The following is a 27,471-nucleotide window of genomic DNA, read 5'->3' as shown; positions in this document are numbered from 1 at the left end:
TTCCCCTTTGTGTTTCCATGGTAATTTGTCCCTATCTTTTAATAACTCAGTTTTAGGTATGTTTTCCCACTCGGCTGAGTCCCTTTGGGTAAAATTATATCCCATCATATAGCAGTTGGCTGAAAGAATGAATCAATGAGTGGAGGAAGCAACTGACTGAAGACTACTGTCTCTTGCCTCTGGCATGAGCAGTATGGCACAGGAGGAGCACAAGTTGGTAGAGGGACAGTGTGATGTATCAGGAGCAACACAGCACTTGACTTCAGAAAACCAGGCTCTGAGTCTGCTGTGGTCATCAGTTAGTAATGGTGAAGGGCCCACAGAAAAAGAGATAACTGGGGTGAGGATGGAGGGCAAAGGGGGTGTTTTTCAATGTATTTGTGGCTATACTAATTAAAAAATGTAAACAAACTGGTGGTCCATCAGGAAACTGGTAGGACAGAGAGTGTACACAGAAGCAGGTGTTCGTTTCACAGTCATAAGATTTCTCCTATGGGTAAGATCAGAGTACAGGAAAACAGACAGTTTCCACAGTAAGCTGTCCTTGGTCAAAACAGCAGTCAGGACATATTGTGAGCTGATATCAATAAGAGATTCAAGGTATTCCATGCTCCCCATGTACTATCCCTTAGTGGATTAAGTCCTTGAGTTCCCATTTTGTCTGCTATAACCAGGCAATCAACACACACTTATTCAACTGCTCCCACATGCCTGTCACCATACTGGGAGCTAGACCTACATTGATAAACTAAGGGGGAACCCTATTTCTGGAGCTTAGTCTGGGGTTAGAGGAGTATCAGACTCAGAAACCCAGTAGACAAAGTATTGTGCTTAAGGTCAAGCTCCAGGGATGCACAAAAGGGTGAGAGCTTGCTGGATGAGCTAGGTGGGGAAGAGGCTGGGGAGGACCCAGAGGAGTAGCTACTTGGTCTGGGCCTCTTCCCTGGGATTCCCTCAGTGGATAGGAAAGCAGCATACTCTAGGCAGGGGCAGAGAGGCGAGAAGAGCCATAAGCAGGTAAGAAGAAAGGGTAGGGTATAGGGCAGAGAGAGTTGAGTCTTGGGGAGACTACTCCCCTTCCCAGGTAACAGGAAGCTGCCAAAGGAGTGCCAAAGGGACAGATTTGTGTTTCAGAAAGATGACAAGAGCAGGCAAACAGGAGGCCGGCAATCAATTAATTGGTTAACACCATATTCCAGGAAAGAAAGAAGAAAATGTGTAAACAAACAATTCAGGCCTTTAGATATGCATAGGATGGATACTTGCATATTGGAATCCCAGGACTCCACCATGAGTTAGACTTGGGGAAGGGAAGGTGAAAATGACGACCTCTACACTTCCAAGTTAATATGTATGAAACTTGACCACTTGCTCAAATAGTTTTTCAAAGAGAAAGTCAATTCATTTAATAAAGGATAAACCCTCCTTCTAAAGAACAACATTCCTGTCATGCATGCTGCCGTTAGCTGCCTAGTCCCTGGGCCTAGTGTCCTGACCATCACAATAGCACAGCCAAACCTAAGTAACCATCACCTTCCCTTCCTGCCAATTACTTCTCTGTGTAATTCACCTGCTAGGAAAGGAAACCCTTGCTCTGAGGACCATTTCCCAGATTCTGTGCTCAGGTCTTGGTTTTTCTTAGAGCCAAGCTAAGGGGCATTTCTTTGCTACCTGGAATTCATTATAATCCCCCCCCCCCCACACACACACACCCACTCTGGAGGGATGGGCAGCAGGGACACGAAACTAACCACTACCAGTCTGGACAGGACTCAAATTCAAGGGGCCTCTGGCAGAGCAGCCTAGAAAGTGAGAGTTTCAGAAGAGGCACAGGCAGCAGGAGTTCCTTAGACCTTCAGCTTCTGTTTCTCATATCTACCAAAAAAACTGGTGAAGGTCTCTTCCAGCACAAACCCTCTGTGGTACTCAACCTAGACAAAGAGGAGGGAACGACACCTGGCAAAACCCCAGTCCCCCCCAGGAGATCCCTCATAATAGCTGCTCCTGCCTAGCTATCCCCGCTGGCTCCAGCACCAACGCAGGTGGCTAGGGACTTCACAGCTCACTGTGATCCAGGCCCGAGGTTATGAAGCAGGTGCGGGTGGGGTGATGGGGGGATGGGCCGGGAGGGGATATAGTGCAGCTTAGAGAGAAAGCGTCTTAGGTTCAATACCTTAGGGAAATGAGATAATCCTCAAACCAAAGAACCGACTCTAAGCTGGGTACTCCTTGGAGCCTTCGAAGCAGATGCTGGTCCGCCCTCTGTCTGTCATTTTATTAGTCTTTGTGACTCTCCACTTCATGCACAGCACAGAGGATAAAGACTTACTGCACTTGGTTTGGAGGAGCTTCCTAGGCAGAGGCTTAGTTTTGTCAAAGGGTCTCAGACCCTGAAATAACTCCTGCTCAAATTATTTTACCATAATACAATTTTGTTTTAAAGGATAGGGTCTTGTGCAGAGTGGTCCTGAACCCCTTGGCTCAAGTAATCTTCCTGCCTCAGATTCCTGAGAATGAACCACTGCACCTGGCTTTCATAATATAAAAAATATAAAATTCTCAAGTGATTTTTTTAAAGATTAATTTAAGTTACCTTAGTGGTATGAGATTCTTAAAAGGGAATTACAAATTTGGGTTCTAAAATAATCTGCCTGAGAAAGAATCCCACAAACTCACCCAAGCACCCAAATCAGAGAAAGCAGAGTTACTCTGAGGTCAGCTTTTATCCCTCCTTGTGAATGGAATGAACATTAGGATAAACAATTACCTGACAGCCCTGAAGAGCAACAATGGACGCCTCTATAACCTCAGTACTTGATAACAGGTCCTCTACTACCATCTCAACTTTGTTTATTTTTAAAGTCATGATGACCTCATACATCTTTTCTATATCATGGTGCATCTTTTGACAAAGGGGAGTCTGGGCAATGTCATACGTAATTGTCCATTCTAAATGCTCTCCTCGCATCATTAACCACTTGGTATGACACCGACCAGATAATTAAGACAGGCTTGTTTAATATTCCAAACTTAGGCTGATAGGATTATCCATTAATCAAAAGTAAACTCCAAAACTTAGAAATTTTAAAAAATCCCTTATATAGACAGTTTACAATGTAATTATTGCTACATATTTGTTCATGATCTGTGACTTTTAAAAATGCAGGTCAACTGTTTAAAATTTATAAAGATTTATGCTCATTTAATTATTGACTGCATAAAATTCACTCCTACATGTGCCGTCTTGATAGACAGAGAAAACCCTGATGAGCAATTACTTAGCGATAGCTGTTCAGTGAAAAAGAGGAAAATATTTTTACCAATAATGAGAATTAACTTCAACAAGTATCTGAAAGTAGAAAGAATTAATTTTGCACGTTTGCTTTTCATTATTGTCTTGTAAACAAATTGGCTGGCCCAAAAGGCAGCTGGAAGGACCTGTTCTTTTCCCTCTCCTGAGGGTAGCAGCATTGTCCATCCATGCATTCATTCATTCCTGCCATATAGTTACATGCTGAGCAACTACAATGTTTCAGGTACAATGCTAATTATGCGGATGCAATGATGAGAAAAATACTGATCCCCATCCTTATAGAAGGAGAGATGGCATTAACCAAATATTTGCACATTTCATTATACAATTTACACTTATGGTGAATGATTTCTTAGGTGGGTACAGGGCACCAATGGAACCAGAGGCACTGAACCCAGACACCTCTCCCTGCTTGAATCAGACTAACCGAGGTGTGAATCCTGATGTTAGCATTTAGTAGTTAGACAAATTATTCCATGCATCTATGTATCTGGTCTCACATCCTCTTCAGAACAGGTCCAGCAACATGCCATAGGCTCTTCTGAGTACTGTAGTATTTCCTCTTTTTCCTACTTTAACCCTTCTCTGACGCTGTCCAGAGGAACATTATCTGGTGACAGAATATTATTACGTTCCAGGTACCAAAGTCTGTGCATACTTCCAATTGTTTACTCTCTTGCTCTTTTTTCTTAATTACCAGGTTATTATTGTACTGGGGGTATACTGTGACATTTACAAACGTGCTTACAATGTATCTTAAATTCACCTCCTCTACTGCTTATTCTCTTAAGAGGAGACAACTGTTAAATGTTTACGGAACACTTCTATATTACAAGACGAGAGCCTCCATTTGCTGCACCAGTGCCATGCTTCAGAAATTATGGTGTCAGTGGGACCTGCAAAGAGCCTTTTGTGGATCCCTGAAACATATACTGCACAAAAAGGAAAATACTGGTTTTTTCCAACCAAGAGTGTTCCCCATAAGCCATGTCTCCCAGTCCTTAGTCACATTCAGACCTCACAGAGGTCAGGACTTGACTTCTCCAAAAGCCAAGGAAAGGTGAAAAAGAAAAGGACAATTGAAAGCAGCACCCCTATGACAATTGATGTTATCCTTGGTATTTTGCATTTAATACTTCATCTGTTCCTCACATTTTCCTTTATTAGATAAGGGCACAAAGCTCCAAGAGAATCCATAGGTAGCCCAAGGCCCCAGCCTGGTAAAGCCCATGTCTGGCTGTCTCCAAAACTCATGTTCTTTCCACAACAGCAGACTACATCATATTAACAACCCCATGGTTATTGCTTGTTTCAATTTGCAATGCAGCAATTTAGTCATTTTAAATTAATCCCTGAAAAATCACCAAGAGATTAAAATGCAAATTTCAACATGGCTAGAGCTCAACAGTGATTCTATGTCAAAAATCACACAAATTGGTCTTACAGAAGTTCAGATTCTCCTTAGAGGAAAAGCTTTCCTGCTTCATTTTGAATTTCATATATAAAATCATTTTTTTCTTTTTATCCTCATGAATATCACAGGTCAACTCTAGGTGAGCAGGAGGATATAACAGGAACAAAACATCCCAAAGCTGGGTTGCTACACTCCACTGATGAGCATGCCTTGGGCTGGCGACCTCAGGCCTGTGAGCTCTGGGCGCTGTACATGCAAAGTGGGGCTCACATCCATCTCTTGCACAGTCGCTGTAAGGAGTACAGAAATGGTGCACATTAGGAGTCTGGCAGATTAGTATTACTATTCTGCTTAGAAAGAAACAAGGCCAGCCTTTTACTGGTTTGCGAAGGAGGATTTAGGGGACAATGGGTCATAGACAGGGAATTGGTTCATTAGTGGCAAAATCAGCAGAAGGAGTGTAAATTTTAAAAATGGTGGGGGTAGGGAGAGGTGGCATGCCGTACATACAGGAATTGGAGGTGACAATTTTTCTTTACAGAGAAGACAGTTTAAAAATATTTTTTATCTCAGTAACTGTGGTATTGAAAATTAAGGAATTGGCAGAATAAGTTCTTAAAGAATTCTTGGTCTTATATGCGGACATTAGATCAAGGGCAAACACAACAAGGGGATTGGACTTTGAGCACATGATAAAAGCGAGGGAGGGGTGAGGATAGGTAAGACACCTAAAAAATTAGCTAGCATTTGTTGCCCTTAAGGCAGAGAAACTAAAGCAGATACCTTAAAGGCAACTGAGGCCAATAGGAAAAGGGGACCAGGAACTAATACCTTAAAAGCAACTGAGGCCAACAGGAAAAGGGGACCAGGAACTAGAGAAAAGGTTACATCAAAAAGAATTAACCTAGAAGGCAACACACACGTACAGGAAATTAATGTGAGTCAACTCCCTGTATAGCTATCCTTATCTCAACTAGCAAAAACCCTTGTTCCTTTCTATTATTATACTTATACTCTCTCTTCAACAAAATTAGAGATAAGGGCAAAATAGTTTCTGCAGGGTATTGAGGGGGTGGGGGGGAGAGGGAGGGGGAGGAGTGGGTGGTAAGAGAGGGGGTGGGGGCAGGGGGGAGAAATGACCCAAGCCTTGTATGCACATATGAATAATAAAACAATAAAAACCCCCCCCCAAAAAAAAAAAAAAAAAGAATTCTTGGTCTTAAAACAACAAATATTAAAATAAAAAAATGAATCTAACCTAGGCAATAACTTTTATCACAATGCTATTCATCATAGAAGAACATTAGAAACAATCTAAACATCTGTTATAGCATAGTTCAAACATAGTAAAATGGGGTATATTAAACATACATTTTTGTTCTCTCTCCTGACACCACCCTCCCAGCAAAAGTCACAGGAAAAGAATTTTAAAAGTCATGAGCCCCAAAGAACAGAAGAGATAATAATGGAAGAAAGATATCAAATTTTTAGAAGCCACAAAAGCAGATGCTACTTAAGAGGTAGTTCTCGATCTGAGGCCACTTGTCCCCCAGGGGATATTTGGCAATGCCTGGAGATACTCTGGTTGTCACAGCTGGAGGAGGGAGTGCTATTATCACATAATGCATAGAGATGCTGCTAAACATCCTACAACCAGCCATGAGCAACAAAAGATTATCTGACCCAAGCTGACAAGAGTGTGACTGAAGTTGAAAAGAAAAGCAGGAAAGTAGTGTTGAGGTGGATGGACAGGGCAATATACATCAAGAACAACCCACCATGGACTCTGAAAAGTCCCAAGAAGTAGACATGCTGGGAACTTCTGAAGGCTGGCCAAGGGTGTAAATGAAAACAGGAGCAATTTCATCACAATCAAGATTCTCTCTCCAACCCACTGAGCTAGCCAGCTGGACTCCCACTCCCTTACTGGGGACTGTTTACTGTCTAGAGGCACTGAACCAGAAAGGCCCAAGGATACCAGGTATAGCCAAGGAGGATCCCATAAACAGGAAATGGAATTTAATGAAGGCAGCCATATCAAATATTGACAACTCACAGCCCACCACTTCCACTGAGCTTCCCAGAATACTGGGAATAAAGCATCTACTTCACAGGAAGACAAAGCTCATCAGCCAAAAGGAAAAGATTCTGATTTGTGAGAACCATCTGCCCCCAAAGTAGTCATACTAGTCCGAGGTTTCAGAAATTCTGATCTAACCCTTACAATAAAGCCCACAGGAACCAAGCTCCATTCAGTGAGTACAGAGATTCCATACAGCTATTTAATGACTCACTCTAAGTTGTGACTAGGCAGCCATTTGAGGAAAGGGTCTATAAAAAGAGACATAGTAGACAAATAGAAGCTAGGAATGATGACTTAGAAAACAATGCAGGAGCCAGGTGTAGTGGAGCACACCTGTAGTCCCAGCTACTTGGGAGGCTTAGGTGGGAGGATCACTTGAGGCCACTGGTTTGAGACCAGCCTGGGTAACATTGTGAGATTTCATGTCAAAGAAGAAAGGAGAGAGGGAGGGAGGGAGGGAGGGAGAGAGGGAGGGAATCAATTTAGCAGATTTAAATCTTACCAAAGAAGAGAAAGAAAAGAGGGAGAAATGTGAGAAAATTTGTAAACTGTATATGATATGAGTTTCCAAATTGAATGAGATGATGAAGTGCCATTAAGGCACATCATTTTGGCACTTCAGGATACTAGAAGAGACAACAAATTGTTTAAAAATTAATAACAAGGATCAGATTTGCCAAAACTTCTAAGTTGCAACAAGTAAAGCTAAAGTCAGTGAATGTCTTCATAATTCTGAATGGAGACTTCCAACCTAGAATTCTGTACTCTGTCAAATTACCAAGAGTAGAATAAGTCATTTCCAGTTATGCAAGTTATTTGTTTTTTAATTAAGGTATATTAGCTGAACAAAATAATGGGTTTATTTTCATACATGTATATAATCTTCTTAGATCATATTCACAGCCCTATTAACCTCTCCAGTCATGCAAATTCTAAAAATGTTGCCTCGAACACAATACTTTCTCAGAAAGCTACTGGAAAATGTTTCACCAAAATGAGGGAATAAAATCAAGAAAGACACAGATTATAAAGTTCCACTTATATGAGGCAGTTACAAGTAGCAAAATTCAGAGACAGAAAGTAGAATGGGTTAGGAGGAGGGGGAATATGGGAGTTGTTGTTCACTAGGTATAGAGCTTGAGTTTTGAGGGGTTTTGTTTAGTTTTTGTGGTACTGGATTTGAACTCAGGGCCTCATGCTTACTAGGCAAGTTATCTACCAGTTGAGCCACACCCCCAACTCTTTTTGCTTCGGTTATTTTTGGATAACGTCTTACATTTTTGCCAGGTCTGTCCTGGACTGTGACCCTCCTATTTACACCTCTCACTATAGCTGGTGGGTGCCACTGCACCCAACTTTTATTGGCTGAAGTGGGGTCTCTTAAACTTTTTGCCCAGGCTGGCCTCCAATCACAGTCCTCCCAATCAGCTGGGATTAAAGGTGTGAGCTGCCACCTCTGGCTTAGAGCTTCGGTTTTGCAAGATAAAAAGATTTCACAGCAGTGTGAATCTACTTAAAGCTACTGAAGTTTACACTTAAAAGTGGTTAAAATGGTTAATTTTATGTCATATATATTTTACCACAATTTTTAAAAAGTAACCAAGTACCTCAGTGTGGCTATTCTATATTTGATTTCACATTGCACTATATACAATAACAGTAAACTATTCTGAAAACATGTCTTAAGGCTAGACATGTCATTCAGTTTGTTCAGAGTGCAAACATGAATCTTCTGCTCTCTTGTACTTTAGTTCACTGCTCCTAAATCCTTAGGAGATTAGGATGGGGGCCTCATGCTTCATCCTCTGAAAAGTGAACACAAAACTGTAAGAAACACAAGCATAAGTCTACATGAGTAAATCTGCTCTAACAAAGAAACCTTTACATGGAAATGTTTTTATATAGAAACATACCATTTATGATAGCAGATCTGAGAAACAATCTGAGTGTACAACAATAAGGGAGCACCTAAATAAACTACGCAGCAAAGGGAATGTGCAGTGAACAAAAATGATTCTTATGCATGGAAATGTTAAAAGATGTTCATATCACGGGTGATTTTAACTATATAAAAAATACAATTCTAAACAGGTTGGAATGGGGCATCAACATGTCTGCAGTTGATTACCTTTGAAAATATGAATAACACCTCTCCTTGTCTCTATATTTTCCATACTTTATAGACATTTTCAATTTGCTTTTGTTTTTTAATTTACATTTTTATATACTTTTACAATCCATTCTTGTAAAAAGTATAATTTGTATAATTACATTTTAAAATATACCTTTTCATTAAAAAAGTAGTAAGCAAAAATAATGAAAATTTAATGTTTCCTTCCCAAGTACTCACATTCTCAGGGATGCTGGGAAGTTCTCTGGTATCAGGCACAGTAAAGTAAGAATGCTGGAAAAGAAAAGCACAAGCCACATATTTTTACAAGAATGTTTAACAAGCACATAACTCAGAATTCAGGTAAATGACCTCAAGATACTTCCATACTCAGATGAGGAAATGAAATTTCACTCATAGGAAATACCATGGCATATTTTCTTAGGATGTCAAATTAAACCAATGTTTTAAATCAGCAGTTTGGTAGACGGTGCTCTTTTCTGTAAGAGGTGAACTTCTTCTTTGGGGCTACAAATGAAGAGCTCAGAGGTTAAAACTAATATCCCGTGTGATACTTGCAGATTTTTGAATAAACGGAAACTATAGGTTTTTGTAACGTATTGTGTGACAGGGCAGGTGGCCTCTAGGGACCAAACTGCACAAGATCCAGTCCGGCCTTTCCTATCCAATCTGCCATATCACTTCAGCATCCAAGATTATATCCAGCTATAGACTGCGGCTAAAATCTGTCCAAGTGATGGTAAGGATAGCTCCAGCTGAAGGCCCACTGTACATGACTGGCAATGGAGTCTGTCCACCGAGCACACTCTGTGAAGAAGCCTTTAGAATGCCAGTAGGATTGCCAGTGAGAGGAATTATAGACTCAGTGGAGTGGAAAAAATGACTTCCAAAAAATGAAGCATTTCGCTTACCTAACGTGTCTGACAATGGGCTGAATTGATGATACCTCCCCTGCTGCTACTAAAGACTCAGAGGACAATGGTGAGCAGGAAAGCAAAGAGTCCAGTGCTGGCCAATTAAAGGTGGGATTGTGAAAGGTCAGGGAGGGTCACATGCAGAAAGGGTCAGCTTAGCCATCGCCTAAATTCAAACCTAGACCCCAAGTGACATTTCAGGAAGTTCTCTCCCCCAACCCCACCCCTTTTCCCCTATTCCCGGGTAATTGCAAAGTAAGACTCTAGAAGAATGATTTGTATAGACTTTCTAAAATAAAAGGTCTTGGAGACAATTGTAACAATGAAAATAACAACAGCAATTGTATGAACTGCTCTTCTAATATCCAACAGAAATTTACTGAACAACTATTATATGGAAGACTTTATGGCAAGTACTTTATTAATATTATCTTTAATCTCCATGATAAATTTAATATAAATGTTATCTCCATATTACAAACAGATAAATTAATGTTCAGAGAGGTAAAGTAGTCAGTCTACAGTCACACAGCTAGGATGTGGCAGAGCTAGTACTGAAACCAGTTCTGTACAACTAGAACTGTGCTCTTTCCACTGCACCAGAATATTAGACTTATGCTTTTTGTGTGCAAATTACAGCAAACCAACAATGAAAAAATTTATCAAAAAATCTTTTTTGGAATGCCTGCAATTATTCCAAAATCTGTGCCTATGCCGAAATAGTACCTAGGGAATATTACAATAGATGCACCGTGGAAACTAGTCAACAATTAATTCAATTAAAAAGTGAGGATTAAAATAGGGAGAGTAAAATACAGTTTCAAATTTGACTCTATGAAATACCAACTCCTACACCAAAAGGTGAAGAGGGAGCTTCAGGAAATGTTTAGGGCCAGATGTCCACACAATTATGGCATTACCAAGTACCACAGCTTGGCACAGTGAGAGAGAGAACTCTTAAGAATTGGTCACTTAGTAGCTAGGTGAATTCAGGCAACTTCACTTAGTTTTAGAATCTGTGAGTAGGAATTACAATGTTCACTTTAAAGTAGTTGTAAAGAATAAATGTTTCTGTATGTGAAATGTTTAGCACTCAGTAAATGGTATTTTAATGTAAAATTATTTTGCTCTCAACTGCTTGTTTGCCTTTCTATTTTTCTCAATCACCTATATCACCCACATGGAAATATTCTCTCATAACTAAAGATACAAAGTCCAGGACTGACAATTTATCAGTATTTCAGGATACATATTCTAGATGAGACTAGTTCCTCAAAATTAGAAATGCAACTTGGACAGAGCAATGCCGAGTAAAGAGGGGGAAAAAAAAATCTGCCTTTACAGATGCAATGGATTGTAAACACTGAACCAATGCAATTCCAAAACCAAGTAGTCCCCAGGCTGTCCTCTGAGATTCTGTCTTGCTCCATTGCCCATGAAATGCCGGGGACCGGGGAGGTCAGAGCATTCCTAGAATCCACTGGCATGAAACAGCTGCATACCCAACAGTTCTGTCCTGAGCTGGCTTGTCCTTGAGGCCTGGCAGCACGCTGCCTGTGCAGCCATTCGAGGAAGGAGTGGCCCTTCCTCCCTAGCAGCTGGTGACCCTACTGGGCTGCTCCACAGCTACCTGTCGGATGTCATTACAGTCTGAAGCAGTGAGATCAAGCTATTTAGGGGAAGGGCAGAGACAAAGGAAGGGCTGCTTAGCTTTAGGGATGACTGGGGCAGATCTAAAGCACACTTGTTCATCCTTTCTAGACTCTGCCTCCTTGCCTATGAGAATTTTTATACCAGTGTTTCTTTCCTTCCTATAACGCTATCTAAAAAAGAACAAAATCCTCTATAAATTTCTTCCTTCTCCCCTCCTTCCTTCCCTTTCTTTCAACACACATGAGATAGTGGAAAGAACACAGGCTCTGAAGTTAGCTCTGATTGAAAAATTCACATCTTACCATTTCTTAACTACATGGCTTTGAATGGACAAGTATCTTTTCCTCTATAAACCTTTCACCTGTGAAATGGGAATGTTAATACCTATTTTGAATATCAGAGATATATATTCAGTATAAATTAAGAACTTAATAAAGGAACAGATCTATTAGTTATTTGAAGTAACATGGCTTTCAATTTTTTATTGTCATTCTGAAAAAAACCACAAGAAATATTATTTTCCTTAGGGAGGTAAGATACCTTCCTAACCCCTGAACCAACACTGTGACTGGTTGTAATGAAGCTGAAAGAGAAAACTTTCTAAATGTTCAGGCCCCACACATAGGAGAAACAGTTTCTGGATAATAATGGATGCCTTGGCAAAGGTGTCCCCCTGAGAATTCTGATGAAGGTAGTGACAAGATTCAACCTTGTGAATTAGAGAATTACAGTAACTGAATTATAGAAAAGATCCCCTACACCTCTTCTGCCTAATCTGACAGAAAAGGAAACAGGCCCATGAGGTTAAAGGTCTTGATTAAAGCCACTAGGATCAGTGGCAAAACTGACAAATTAAAAGTTGAAATCTCCCAACGGGTAGTTCAGTGGATTTTCCACCTCAGCACATTACAGAACTTACATTTAAAGCATTCAAAGAACACTAAAAGCATTCAGAGAATTACTACTGTGGGCTAGGAACTACACTGAGCACTCTCCCCCTCATCCTTAAGGGACGCACAATCCAGTCAATGAGACCCCAAACCAGATTATTCCAGTATGGTGTAACTAAATCCTGCAAAGCGTACAAGATGCTTGGGGCCAAGGAGACCTAGCTCAGCCTGAGAAGATCAAGGAAGGATTTCTCTGCAAACAGAATTGAAATTGATTCTGAAGGATGCATTTAGGTTACCGAGTAAATAGGAGAGAGACAATGCTAAAGGCTGAGAGTATGGAATGGACTTTAGCAGTGGGAGATATGTAGCAGCCCCAGGGAACAAAGGGAGACATGGGGAGCCAAGGACAGGGACTGAAGAGGCAGGCAGGGCCCAGTCATCCTATTCCAGCACAGCATCTGTGATGGAGATCTGATAAAGGCCAGAGAATAACCTGGGGACATTTGGAAACCATCTATTCCTCAAGGACTCTCAGAGAAATGAAGAATTCAACCCTCTGGCCAGCAGAGTCCAGAGGCCTCAGAGTATTCCAGGTAGAGTTAGGGAGGTGTGGATGACTGTTCATAACCAAATGCCTTCTTGGGAATGGGTACTATTCTACCTTACTTACCACACTGAGATGAACAGATACTCCTGGGTCAGGGATGGGAAGTCTGTGCAGAGTTTCAAGAAGTTCATTCCACTGACTTTCCTGAAAGACATAAAAGGCCTAAGTAACAAAAACAAGGCTGAGCCCTTAGTAAGATACGTGCAGGGCGGTTTGGGCACATAGTGAGCTGGGGTCCTTGTGACAAGAGAGGGGTGGGAGATGCTGGCTCCAGCATAGGAACAGGCTTCATATTCAAGTAGGGTTGGACCAAAGACACTGCATATGGCTCAAACATAAGAGCCGAACAGATCCTCCCACATCGAGTTTGACATTTTCTACTCAGTGAGACACCTACCATGACCGCCTTTTATGGATCATATACCATAAGCTCTCAGCAAATCTATCCCCTTAACTCCATAGCAACAATTTTTAAGTGCAAACAATCTGAGCTTCCAGGGCGGGGGTGGCTGGGAGAAATAACGATGACACTGTGGATCTCGTCTTCATCATCATTACCCTCAATTAATTTTATTGAGTACTCAGTAGGTACACACGGCAGCCTCCAATTATGGAAAGTTGGAAATGAACTAAGTACACAACCATGCAATATAGGAACGTGGCTGTGCATTTTAATTAGTGAAACTGAGCAACAGAATGACATACAAAGTAGCAAATTACTCAACTGAAAACAAATTTGCCTTTAAAATGCTCAATAGAACACTGCTCACAGAATAATCCAAAAGCCATTTTTTCCCACTCTGTGGAATTCTTTGTGTTAATATAATAGTAATAAGTTTACACTGGCATCCATTTGTTGCTATCTGTTGGATCCTTCTAACCATCCAAGTTTGCAGTTGTGAAGACTGAAGCAACATGTCTCATCAGACAGTAAGTTGCATGGCCTGGGATAAAACACAGGATTGTTGTGTTCAAGCCCACAGCCCTCTCTTGCTTTTGGCAGTGAACTTCAGAGGAAAAAGAGAGAGCCCAGACTACAAGCTCGTTTCAGTCTGAACTCTGACAATCAAACAGGTTTCTCATAGAGAACACATAGGCATATGGGTGTGCCCACGTGTAAGCATATAGGAGAGTTGCAGGAACAGTACAAAAAAAAAATCTATTATTTCCTGAACTACTTGAGAATGAGTTGATATTATGTCCCACCATCCATAGCTATAAACAAGTAATTTCTCTTACACAAACACAGTTGGCCATCATAATCAGGAAATTAACTTTGGTGCAACAAAGTTAATTTAATCTAATCCTCAAATCCTGTCACATTTTGCCAACTGTGCCACTGATGTCCTCACAGCAATCAATCCAGTTCAGAATCACCTACTGCCTTTAGCAGTGATGACTCTCTACCCTTTTTCTGTCTGGCACAGCTTCTCAGTATTTCCTATAACCTTGACAGTGAGACAACCCATTTCGTAGAAATATTCTCAACTGTCTGATGCTTCCTCATGATGCAAATTTCAATTTGTCCCTTTATTGATGATGTTTGCTTCCATCACTTGATTAATTCATCTGATGTCTCTACTGTGAGATGATGCTTTCCCTTTGTAATTTAATTTCTTAACCTTTCTATAGTGGGCATGCATTTTTTTTTTGTAAATGTTTTAGTGAAATATAAGACAAAGCTGGTGGAGTGGCTCAAGTGATAGAGTGCCTGCCTAGCAAGCAGGAGGCCTTGAGTTCAAACCCCAGTAGTATCAAAAAAAAAAAAAAAAAAGAAAAGAAATATAGACATGCATTACTTGCATAATCATAAAAATAAACATTACTCGTTAAAAACAATGATAATAGAAAAGGCAAATACCTGTCTTTTTGTTGTGTAATCTGCCAAGATGTTAAGCAATTTATAAAAAACCTCGAACCAGGGGAGATAGCTGGGAGAAGAACAAGAAATAAAGGCATATTAACATGCAGGTCAAAAACTTGCACCAGGAACTAGTTCAAGACTCATAACTTCAGTTTTTCTCTACGATCTTAAGACTCTTGTCATAGAATGTGCTGGAAACCCAGATAGGCAAAATGCTAATTATTTCTGGGATTTAAAAAAAATTGCCTGTGTGAGCCAGAGGACTGCATGTCCGTTATGAATTATTCCAGTGCCTCAGAGCTACACCAGGTTCATAGAGAAGAAATTCAAAGCAGACTCTGCAATCAGGCACCAACTCTGAATAGCCCCCAGGCCTCCCACCACACCCACAGTCTAGGGAAAGCATATATTCAAATCTCACAATTAGACACACAGCCACACATAGCGTGTCCACTACTGGCATCTACAAGGTGTCCCACAGGCCAGGAACACCTGAAACCACTAGTGGTGGTACATAGGTCTTCTACCTTCAACCTACCTGCTTGCTACTGACTCTACTGGCTCTGATCAGTAACTCTCCAGCACCACTGCCCTTCAGCAGGTGCTGGTAATTGCTCTCCACAACTCAAATGGCGGCCTGGCTGCTGACCTTACCACTGATGTCCACTCTCTGTGTGGCTCCTAGAGTTGCACCACATGTTGGATTAAATTACTGCAAAGGCACCCCATCAGTCCACACATTTTGGGATGGCTTTTGGGGCTCTTTTTTCCTCAGGCTCTTAACCTCCTTTCTGGCTCTCTTCTTTTTACTTTTTAGTTTATCATGTACCTGCTTCTCTCATGGCAGCCTCACTCTGTGAACATTAGGCATCTTTGAGACTGCTGAGCTAGCATGCCCTTTTATCTCTCTGACCTTCAGGGTCTACAGCCCCCTCATGTGCCCTAATTCCCTGTTTTCTGTGCTGCCTTGGTCATGTGCATACTTCCATTATAATATCCCCTCACAATGTAGCACTCAGTGATATGCTGGTCTCCTCAACAAACTGCACACAAATAGAGAGGAAAGGACACATCTTTCTTTACTTTGTCTTCCCAGTACCAAGAACAGAACCTGGGCCATGGTCAGTGCTAAGCGTTGTTGAACAAACGCAACTAGCCAAAGACTAAAGAATGGCAAAGACCCCTTAGTGTTGAAAAGTATTCCCATTCAAAAAGTTTTGCCACTTGCTTTAAATGGCTCTGTTCTCCATAAGAAATTTTCCCAAAGCTACATGGAACAGGCACATGAGAAGTGTCATACCAAGTGCTTGCTGTCTGCTCATATCTACCCTGATGAGCAAACAGTGACCATTACTGATAGGGCTGGACCTGAGGCAGTGCACAGATGTGACATTCTGCCCAGGAGAGGGGATCAGCACCCTGTACAGATTACCACTGGGCGGCTGAGAGTAATAAATGAAGTGAGAGGCAATAGAAAGGCCAGATAAAGTGCACAAGCTCCTATCAGTGACGTCTGTCTGAAGCCAGCACATGCTACTGTAAAATATAAGTAGCTTATCAAAATATACTGATAAGCAACTTAACTTTTCACTTCTAAGACAGTATTATCACTTATGTTAATATGTTTCCATCAACTCTGGCAGTTACATACGGACTATTCCAGAGCAAATGGCTGCTGCCACTTTGCACAGCACTGACTCTGGCAGAGTCATGTAAACATTCAAGAGGGATTAGGCAGGAGATAACTTGCTCCCTTCCTCTTCTGGTAAGTAAACCTCAGTGAACTAAAAGCCATTAGCGTAGACTAAGAAATCCCCTAAAAGAAAAGTCCCACACAGATTAGAAGACTCGGTAAACAAATTCAACCAAGGATTACAAATATTTCTTGTCCTGCAGGAAAAATACCACTAGTTAAATCTAGCAATTGGAAATCAGGAAGGGCAGGGGCAAGTAGAGGAAATACCAGTCTCAAGCAGATGAAAGCAAGCTGAGCTCATTTAGGAGTACAGGATGGAGTGTGGTTGCCAGACTGGCTTTGCCCATAGTTCAAGACTGGAGTCTACACTGAAGCAGCTTTGGACACCTAGGTCCAACTAACTGACAAAGCCTAGGCATGAAAGCTACAGCCTCAGCCTCTTCATCTGCTGTGAGCTAAGGGGAGGCAAACAGTAAGGACAGCCTGACCCACAACAGCCAGCCCAACTTCTCACACTCAGCCTCCCCCTCACCTTTGTTTTTTGCGGGGGGGGGGGGGGGGACACTAGGCAGAACTATTGGGTGCAAACGGCATTGTAGCTACCCTGGAAACCAGCCATTTCTCTCTCCCTTTGGCCTGACAGGACACAACTGTTACCCACATGTTGTCCCCTGTGTGCTGACAGATGAGTATCTAGTGATGGCAGTGTTAAGGTTTTGAAACCAAACCCCAGCTGTCTTCTCCTTCAAAGGGTCCCTGCTTTCATGGCTGGGAGGCCAGGGTTCACAGCTGAGCTTTGTCCGCTAGCATTTCCGGGCCTGCTTCATTAGTGCTGGCACCATGGCTGCAGGTGAGGACATGGAGCCCCTGATCCATTTTGTGTGTGTCTGTCATCAGTGAGTAAACAATACTTCCTAGTCTAGAGATGGGGAACAAACACTCCATTACACTGCTCCTCCTTGGCCACCTACAGGAGCCAAATCTCTCTGGTCCTGCTGTGCTTGCCACCTTCACTCAACCACCTGTGTCCTCACTGCAAGGGACTGCTGTGTGGAAGGCTTAGTCCAAGGGCCAAAGTGACAAATAACAAAGGGTCTCTGGGCTCCAGAAGGCCACAGTTCTAGTCCGGAACAGAGACACGTACACAACAGAGAGTGAGCATTAGGGCAGAGTTGCTGGGAGTCCCTCCCAAGAGCTCTGCTACTTCAGACCTTTGAGGAGATTGAGAATGTTGTATTAGGGCGTTATCATGCCCCCATCAGCAGAGGAGAAAGAGCACATAGGGGAGTGGCTTGCTTCCCAGCCACCAGCTTGGAGCCACTGATGGCTCAGGGGACTGTCCCAGCCTCTGCCCTCACTTCCAGGCCTGACTATGAAAGGAGAAGATCTCTCTGTGAGATACCGTGCCAAGTCCTAAACTCAGAAGATCTCAGATAATACCACAGCACTCCTTCCCACATGGCCTGACAGGATGCCACATGCCCTTGGAAGTGGTGCAGTGCCAGGTTTTAGAGATGGTGCCATGGTCACAATAGCCTATGGCCCAAATCACGCTTTAATGGACCCCAGGTGACAATGGCCATGGTTTGTGTAGACATAAAGTGGTAGACCTGAGATTGGGGGCAGGCTGAATGAAAATTTTCCATGTCTCAATCCAACAGCTTGGTGAGCTGCTCTCTCCTGAGCTGAACTCAGGAACTGATTCCAACTCAGGGCGGACAACTCCCTCCTTTGATCTGCATCTATTGGGAGGGAGATAGTCATAATATCTATTCCCACTGGGGCATGTGTATGACTGACCTTGTATAAGTTAAGTTAAATATGTACATGATGTTCCACTTCAGTGCCAGAAGTATTTAAATAGAAAGCCATTAAAAATTTTAAAAGCTCTCCCACTTTTCTTCCTAGCCATTAGATGAGCCTGAACAAGACAGAGGAAATGTGTGGAGAGGGGCAAGGGTGGCAATGGGGTCATAGAGGGTGGGCATGTTCGGGGGCCATCTGGGAGAACAGTTAGTTTTCTGTAGCAGGAGAGATGGCAATTCTCTTGGACTGGCACAGGGTTCCAGTCCAAGTGGGTGAGGGGACAGCCCACTGTAATCTAACATAGTGTATTGAGGCCCAAGGAGGGTGAGGAGGGCTTCCTGGTAAGGGAAATTCAGAGTCTGAACAGCATGAAGGGGGTATCCACAGAAGATCTGGTTGAGTGTTGGAACTTAGAGAGGCACGGGGATGTTCCTGCAGGGATGAAGCCTAGCAGAGGGTGAACAAAGCATTCCTGTGCAATGGAGGAACTGACCAGCAATGGTATTAGAACTTAAGAAGCATAAATACAGCATCTGGAAGGCAGTCCAGTGTAAGATGGCAGAGCCTGCAGGGAGAAGAGTGTCCACTAAAGGTGGCCAGGAAGTGTCCAAGCAGTTGAGAAATGTCCATGGTAGGAGGGGTGGCAGCAGCCTGGATAAGATATTGATCCAAACAGGGTAAGAAGGAGACTGCTTACATACAGGGGAACAGATCAAGCCTGATCAAACAAGAAAATATACAGTGGAACCAATGGTCTTAATATCAGAGTTATAAACATGGATAAGAAAACAAGAATGAACACTGTGATGTTAAAATGGAATTTGACAGAACTATGAGAAAGCATAGGGTTCAGTAAACATATAGGGAGGTAGATAGAAAAAAAATAGAAATGCAGATATGTACATATAGGTACACACACACACATACACACACACACACAAACACACACGTATATACTCTATTTTTAGCTACTGAAAAGCCTGGAGGCAGAGATGCCCCAATTGTAATAAGCACACCTCGTAACAGATCTTGGTTTCTAAACACCATTCTCCAGTGAAGGGAACTCATTGAAGAAATGTCAGCTGGAGCTGAGAAATAGCTTGTACTAGGGAGGAAAAAAGACAGTAGTCAACAAATAATTGGGATAGGGCCGGTGGAGTGTTTCAGCAGTAAGAGCGTCTGCCTTGCAAGTATGAGGCCCTGAGTTCAAACCCCAGTGCCACCAAATAATATTAATAATTAAAAAATAATTGGAATATATCACAGGACAGAAAAGCCAGTGAGACGGGTCCCCAGTGACAAAATCCATGATACTTTGAGCATCAAAGCAAATAATGAGAGAAAGAGATTATACTAAAATAGGAAATCAAAAGTCCATGCTGATATAAATAAATGAATGGAGTGTTAGGCAAGAGATGGGATAACTTACATAGTCTCGAAGTAGTCCACAATCTATTCTTTAATCACAAAGGAAAAGAAGGAAGGAGAAGCATCAGGACACTATCTTAATCAAGCCAACATAACAAACTGAAATGGTGTGTGACTGGATAGAATGTAACTGAAAAGTATAGCATCACTTCTATCACATTTCTGCCAAAGGAGGAGGGAACAGCAGGCAAACCCAAACTTAGGGAAATTCTATTAAAACAACAGCCTGTCATGTTCATAAAGACAGAGGAAACACTGAGGAACTGAACCTGACTGAAGGATGCTAAGGAGACATGACAAATAAATGCAACATCAATTCTGAACTTTATTTTTTTTAAACTGAAATAGGAGAGGCCCATGGATTACATGGTAGTGTTGGATCAAGATAAATGCTCATTTTCCAATTTTTATGATTGTCATGTAGTTATATAAAATAATTTTTAAAAACACACATGGGCTGAGGATGTAGCTGAGTGGTTACGTGTTTGCCTAGCATGCACGAGACCCTGGTTCTGATCCCCAGTACCACTAAATAAATAAACATTTTTAAAAATAGGCGCTAAAATGTTTGTGTTTACTGGGTATTCTTAGCACCATGTCTCAAACAGGGCAGAGAAAAGTTCATTGTGTTGTACTTGGAACTTTCCTGTTGTTGTTTTTGGTGGTTTTCTTCCACCAAAAATATTGTAAATACATCAACTAGAGTTTACAAAAGAATGATAACAATTGGAAAAGTGATGAAAAATTTAAAGCATGGCTAAAACAAGGGATATATGACAGAGAGGAACAGTTGGTGGTAACTGTGCGAGTCACTATCTATCTCACAAAGGCTGAGTTTAACTAAGTTCTGAATGAGGTGGTCACCAGTGAATGGGAGGAGGATTAGAAAAGGTGGGCAAAAAGAGCATTACAGGCAGTAAAAGAAGCTCACAAGAAAGAGCTGGAGCAAGGCCAAGAGCTGAGGCTAAAAGGCAGTCAGGGCTAGACTCAGAAGGACCAAACTGATGGACCTCCCTGTAATCTGTAATCAGTAAGGGGAGAGGGAGAAGCAAAGGGACAATTAAGGAGAAATAATTTCCTGAGGATGAGCATTTAAAGCTCTAGAGAATGTGATTATTTGGCCCTCAGTAGAGCCCTGGGGATCTTAGCTTTATCAGAAGCAGGGTCCAATTTGCTATCCTAAAAAAGAAAATCTTAGATAATACAATCCGGTCATCCATATAACTTGGAAAAGGCCAATATAATACACCTTTAGTCAATATAATGGCTCTACCTTAGAAGAGAAATAAAAAGAAACGGAATTTATGGTAAGATTTCACCCTGTAAACACTCAGGCACATTGTATGGAAAGACACAATGAAGTAGTTACTTCCTGGGCAGGATACTGGCAGAACTGCTCCCACTCAAATCTGAATTGATGAGTTTAACACTAAGAAAAGTGACAGGGAATAGGTTCTTTCCATTGTTTTTAGTCAATTTCTAAGGAACTTTTGAAACTCTACCTTGGTTACCAAGGAGAGGTATTATTCCTTCTTTTCTTACTTACTATATGAAGATTTTGCCAAGATGCATCACATGGCAACTGGGCATTCACTATTTAAAACTTTCATATTATAAAACCAAAACCCCCAAATTTTAAAAAGCAGGGCAGCATGGCAAATGCTGAGCTTGAGAACATGGACTTGAGTCCAATAACTCTGGACTCAAGTAGCAGAGCCTCAGTTCTGCTACCTTCTGGCTGTAGCATGTCGTCTTTGGAAGCACCTATCAAAGACTCAGTCTCTTTTGTAAAAAAACTACCTAATTTTATATGCCTGATGTATTCAATCTGGTGCCTGGCCTCTGTTCTGGCACCTCCCTGCCTATGACTCTTGCTGATCTTAACTGTAGGAAGCTCTCTTTGGGTCCTTGTCCTGGATCAAAGACTCCACCAGGACCCTATAAGAATCCTCACATACTGTGGTCAAGCAGAGTAGATTGGAAAGTAGAGCTGTAGTAAAGGAAAATACTCACCAAGATGTGGCTGCTTCAAACAGTAAATCCCTACTCAGCTTTTCCAGTGTGACCTGCCATCTACCCCTACTCCTCCCTCAGTGTCCCTCAATGTCTCAGTCAAACATCTATAATAAAATGCAAACTGACCAGAGAGTAAAACTCCAGCCCATACCCAAGATACAGGATTCCATGAAGCCTGTGTTAAAAATGCTGGATACCTGCTCAGCACTGGGGCAAAATCAATGACAACTGAAGACCTGGCTGTACCAGCCCAGTTAACAAACAATATACAAGAAAAATTAGCATGGTGACACACCACCACATCAAAAGAAAATGATTTCAATATCAAAGAACAAGAGGAGTCTTTGGGAAACTGAAGTCCTCAAATATAAAGAGTCCTTTTATGATTATGCCATGAAAGTCAAACATAAAGTGTTAAGTCAGGGAAATTACAAACCCCTCCCCTCAAAAAACTATTTGACTCAGGAATTATTCTTCCTAAGAATCAATCATTTTCAGAATTAAAAACTAGATCTTATTGAAATAAGTTTATTTTCAAAGTTTTAGATTCACTTTTTCTAGATAAAATAATACTTTCCCCCATTTACATGAAGTTGTTACAGTCACTATTTAAATAAATGCATTTAACTCCCAGAATATGAGGACGTCCTGGGCTTATCCTACATTAAAAATCGCCATAGTTGATACTACATGCTTACCTGTCTGTATTTTCCACTAATGTTAATTCTGTGAGAGCACGGAGCATAACTGTGTACTGACTGTTCAACCCCTCATGTGTGCCTCTGAAAGATGTGTCTCATCTCTGTAGTCTCCATGAAGGCCATTATCACCAGCACTATAGGGTAATAGTCAACCAACTCTTGTTGGGAGGGAGGGATTCAAATTTAGCAGGCAGCATATTGGTTAGGAAAGCAACCCATGATTATAAACCCTGCCAATGTCCTGCTGGAAAGTATAACAAACAATCAGAATATCATTAGCAAATACTCAAAGTAAACCAAGGAATATCTATTAGCTTATGGTTTTTTACCCCTTTCCCAGCCTCCAATACAAGTAAACCCTACCAACTCCTTTTGTTCCTACTTCAAAAGATGTGGGAAAACACCACAAAACTAATCTAGTTACCTTCATTAGGAAACCTAATTTTTCAAGCACACGTGAGCCCTAAAATTGTTCAAGCATCCTCTACTTGTCAGTGTGTCAGCCCCATGTTCCTCTCTTGGTTTGCTCCAAACTTCCCTTCTCCCATCCCTAATCTCTTCTTTACAAACTTACTAAAGAGAAAAGATGTAACATGAGTTTTCCTCTCTTCTACTCCTATACTTCCCATCCCTTCTGCTTTCGTTCTAACTGGTGGTGGGCAGGGGAGAATTGCTGAGACCCCAACTGTGTGGCCTTCTATATAATATACCTTTCTCCCGTCCAATCAGCCAAAAACTCACAGAAACCACCTGTGAGTTTTGGCCTACAGATTTCAAACTACAGCATTAGCACCAAAGGTGGACCATTCCTCCCTTGGAGAAAAGCACACCATGCCTTTCTGAGCAAATCTCTTTAACGTCAATGAACACCTCTCGAATTTAATGGGATTCACGTTTCTAGTCCCTACTAGTATGTGCCTGGCACTCATGTAGACATGTGGGTGTCTTAGCATTTGGGGAGCTCACAGTGTAAAGAGATCACACTGGCAGAGAAGGGCAGCTGTGCTGGGTCAGTGCTATGATAGAGGGTCACACAGGAGATAGAGGAGAGGGTCCAGAAATTCTTCCCAGAGGAAATGACACTTCACTAATTAACTCTGTCCTGACTCCAAAACTGGGAGACCCACATGGGATGAGTAATTAGTTTTGTCACTTACTAGGTGTGGCCTGAGCCATGTTCTTCCTTCCCCATCTGTGAAATGGGCATATAAAATCTATTTTCGCATGGATGTTTGGATGATGAAACACATGAGAATACGCCTGGAATAGCATTAATTTTATTTTGCCTTGATAATGCCAAACCCTTATTACTAATGAGACTGAAAGTCAAAGGAGCTGAAGTAAGAGAAAAAACAAAAATTCCTCTGGGAGAGCAAAGCCAGTTCTGCTTAGCTCATAGTTGCTAATCTCAAATTGTAAATTCATTATAGTATCCAGTTAAGCTCAAGAATCTCTGATTTAAGCCAGGTGCAAAGAAACAAAATCAGAGCAGAAAGAAGGAGAAGGATATGTATCTGTGTGTGTGTGTGTGTGTGTGTGTGTGTGTGTGTGTGTGTGTGTGTATGGAGATGTATATACATACACATTTATATATAAAATGTTTAAAGCAAAATTAAAGTTTTAAATAAAAGAACTATAAACATTAAAAAATAATATACATGTAGCTACATGAATAAGTGAATCTTTATGAGATCTGCAGGACTGCAGTTCCAGGCTAGCCCAGGTAAAAAGTTAGCAAGACCCCACCTCAACCAATAGCTGAGTGAGGTAGCATGCACCTGTCATCCCAAGCTACTTGGAAGACTGAGATTGGGAGGACTGCAGTGCAGGCCAGCTTGGGCAAAAAAAAAAGTTAGTAAGATTCCATCTTAAAGGAAAAAAACTGAGTGTGGTGGCATATGCCTGTTATCCCAGTTACAGCAGGAAGTGTGAAATAAGAGGATTACAGCTGGCCCAGGCAAAACAAAAAGTGAGACCCTATCTCTAAAATAACCAGAGCAAAAAGGGCTGGAGGTGTGGCTCAAGCATTAGATTGCCTGTCCAGGAGGTGCAAAGCCCTGAGTTCAAAACCCCAGTGCTGCCAGAAAAGAAAAAAGGTCTCTGGTTTATGTCTACAATCAACATCTCATTGTGATACATATTACTTCTATGCAGGAAAATGTATGTCCTAAATGAGCAGAAATACTAACTTCCATTATGAAAACATAGACACATACGTATATACAAACTCCCAGAAAATATTTGTGTGTATATGAATCTACAAACACACACTTGGATTTGATTTTGGAAACAAAGCTTTATTCTCTCTTGATGGGTGCTCAGTAATTGCTGCTTTTAGAGAGCAGATTTGTCATCATGTTTTCTGTGGCAGTATCACTGATTGAAGGAGATTGCTCAGGAGAAAAGCACAGGGGCACTTTTCTGTTATCACTGGGGAAGTGTTGATATCAGGAGATCTTTAGAGTAATGGTACCTGCACAGACAGCTCAGTGAAATTCCACTGAGCCCAGAGAGGGTGAGTGCACAGGCCTTTCATCATTCTCCCAAGAGAGTTTATGAGGCTGCCCACTCTATATTCACACACCTGCAAGTTTTTCCCCATTCAGATCATCAGATTCTATGGTTGAAACTACTACTATGTATAATGTAATGGGCTAGTGAGGTTCAAATCAAGACCCACCTTACTGACCCACCCCACCCTTAGGCTTTCATAGCCTACTACTGAAAAAAAAGAAAAGAAAACATGATAAGGACAAGAAATGGCTCCATAAGAATTCCTGTCCTTCTTTCAAAAGCAAAAACAACATTAATTATCCCACTGGGGCACCATTGATATTATTCTCATTTCAGAGGTAAGAAGTAAAAGCTAATGGTAAAAAAGAGGGGGACATTTATCAAGTGTTAGATGCTTTGAAATATTATTCTTTATAACAACTGGATGAGATGAAATATTATCCCATTTTACAGATGAGAAAACTGAGCCTCAGAAGTGACTTCCATAAGATGACACGGCTACTATGTCATCTTACTGCACAAAAACAAAACTAGTCTGATTTTTAAATCCTACTTGCTCTGTACATCTCAGTATTAGCTATACAATGTGATCGGGTACAGCAATCATTCCTGAGACTAGGATATAAAATTCTTACTTTGGGATTCTCACTGTAACACCCTGATAAATGAAAGTTTGCCTCCAAAACTCCTTAGCTTTGTGTTCTAGCAATCCAACTTTGGCTGCTTCCCAACAATTCAGTGTGTTTTCTTACTTTTCCAGCTCTGGGGACACTAGTCATGTGCCCACGCTTTATTGCTTTAGGAATTAGTATACATGTTATATTTGGAAACACAAATATAGAGGGCTCAATTTTAAATGTTTTAATCAAATATGGCAAAGAATATTTTGTTTGCAGTGCTTTGTCAAGAACTGTTACCTCTACTACCATAAATGTGTAGTTAAAAGCGCTTACACAGAAAAACCATACCCTGTGTCATTACTAGACTGTAATATCTTTTTTTAATTTAAAATATAAAACCTGAAATGTACACTTATGGTGACAATTAAGGAAATGATAGATTAGACAGGGCATCAGATTTTCATGAACAGCACTCATTTAAAGTTCATTTCCACCCCAAGATCTCTGCTGGAACATTGTATCATTCAATCGCAAATCTCTCTATAAAAGTGTCTGGCTGTCTCTTAAACCCATTTACCCTCTATGCTTCAATGCCTTTCCTTGGCAACTTTTTCCATATGCTTAACTTCTTTCAGGGAAGCAGTTCTGTCTCAATTCACAGAACAGCACACCAATCAACACAAGCAGGCAGGCAGGCAGGCAAAGAAAGGAAGGAGCAGAGACAGGCATGCAGAGAGAAAGTAGGATATGAATGTAGCTGGTCCAATAAAAGTAATGTTTTTAGAATGCAAAGAGTCTGAGGCCAAAACAAAATAAACCTAGTAATTTCCCCCCAAGCAATCAGAGAGCTCTGAACTTGAATTTATAACTCAAATACTCTGTACCATATGCAACCTGAGACACACAACTGGTAGCACTACTGGGAATTTATTACTTATGACTTGTTCATATTTAATTTGTAACCAAACACTTCCCCTTCCTCTTAGCTACCTTAGAACTCTTGATTAACTCTTGTTTTCACAGGTCAGAGGTTAAATAAAGGAAGAGAAGCACTCTGGAGTGAGATTGCCCAGAGCACCACATCCAAGAGTGACCCTGTGCAAGGAACATTAAAATAAGTGATAAGGCTAGGGATTGTTCCCGACAGCTGATGCTCAAAGCTCCTTGGTACAAGGCAATCCTTAAAGCAAGAGCTGGAAACAAAGACAGACCGGAAACTGGCCTGCTCTTAAGTTACGTTTAGTGACAGAATGACTCTCTCACTAACGTTTTTTCCCAAATGGTTTTGGATATGGAACTGAAGGCTTTGAGGGAAGGTAAAGCAGTAATTTGTGCAAGCCGAGCCAGCCCTTCTCCTTGCTTCACTTGGCCACAGGAATCTGTCTCACCCACCAGATCATTCTACTCTGAAAAAAACCTCCACTGCTATCTAATTTTGTAGACACTCTGGGCCAAGCTGAGGGAAGCAAAATTCTCTGTACAAAATTAATCATACAGAAGCATAGCAACCCTGCTGAAGAGAATCTAATCTGTCCAGCAACAACTATAAGAACCACCTAGTTCCAACGCCTTTTTTGTTGTGCTGCTCATGATGCACCAAGCAGATAAAAATACAGTAGACTACCATCTATTTGGAAATTAACCACATGCCAGGAGTTTTCCATGAATTTACATTTTGACTCACAGTAATTCCAAGCAGGTACCAATGAGGAAACTAGAACACAGAAAAGCTAAGTAACTTGCTTAGGTCACACAGCCTCAAAGTTTATCTGGGTAAAGTTCAGATCCATATGGCTTACTATACAAACAGGTACTTCT

At 41.3% G+C, this 27,471-nt stretch overlaps 1 protein-coding gene across 7 annotated transcripts in view; it reads right to left on the bottom strand.

The window, feature by feature from the left end:
* The window catches only part of Dennd1a (DENN domain containing 1A), a 463,821-nt gene that overhangs the window by 221,627 nt on the left and 214,723 nt on the right, over positions 1-27,471 (bottom strand). For all 7 annotated transcript variants that reach the window (XM_074051037.1, XM_074051041.1, XM_074051038.1 and 4 more), the window contains exons 6-8: positions 14,870-14,939; positions 13,072-13,152; positions 9,161-9,214 (exon numbers count right to left, since the gene is read on the bottom strand). In XM_074051037.1, coding sequence (XP_073907138.1) covers positions 9,161-9,214; positions 13,072-13,152; positions 14,870-14,939 — 205 coding nt within the window. The remainder of the gene's footprint in view (positions 1-9,160; positions 9,215-13,071; positions 13,153-14,869; positions 14,940-27,471) is intronic.

The sequence above is a fragment of the Castor canadensis genome, chromosome 13 (assembly GCF_047511655.1).
Source record: "Castor canadensis chromosome 13, mCasCan1.hap1v2, whole genome shotgun sequence".
Classification (NCBI taxonomy): Eukaryota; Metazoa; Chordata; class Mammalia; order Rodentia; family Castoridae; genus Castor; species Castor canadensis.
Note: the sequence above shows the minus strand (reverse complement) of the source record. Positions and strands in the feature narration are given on the sequence as shown.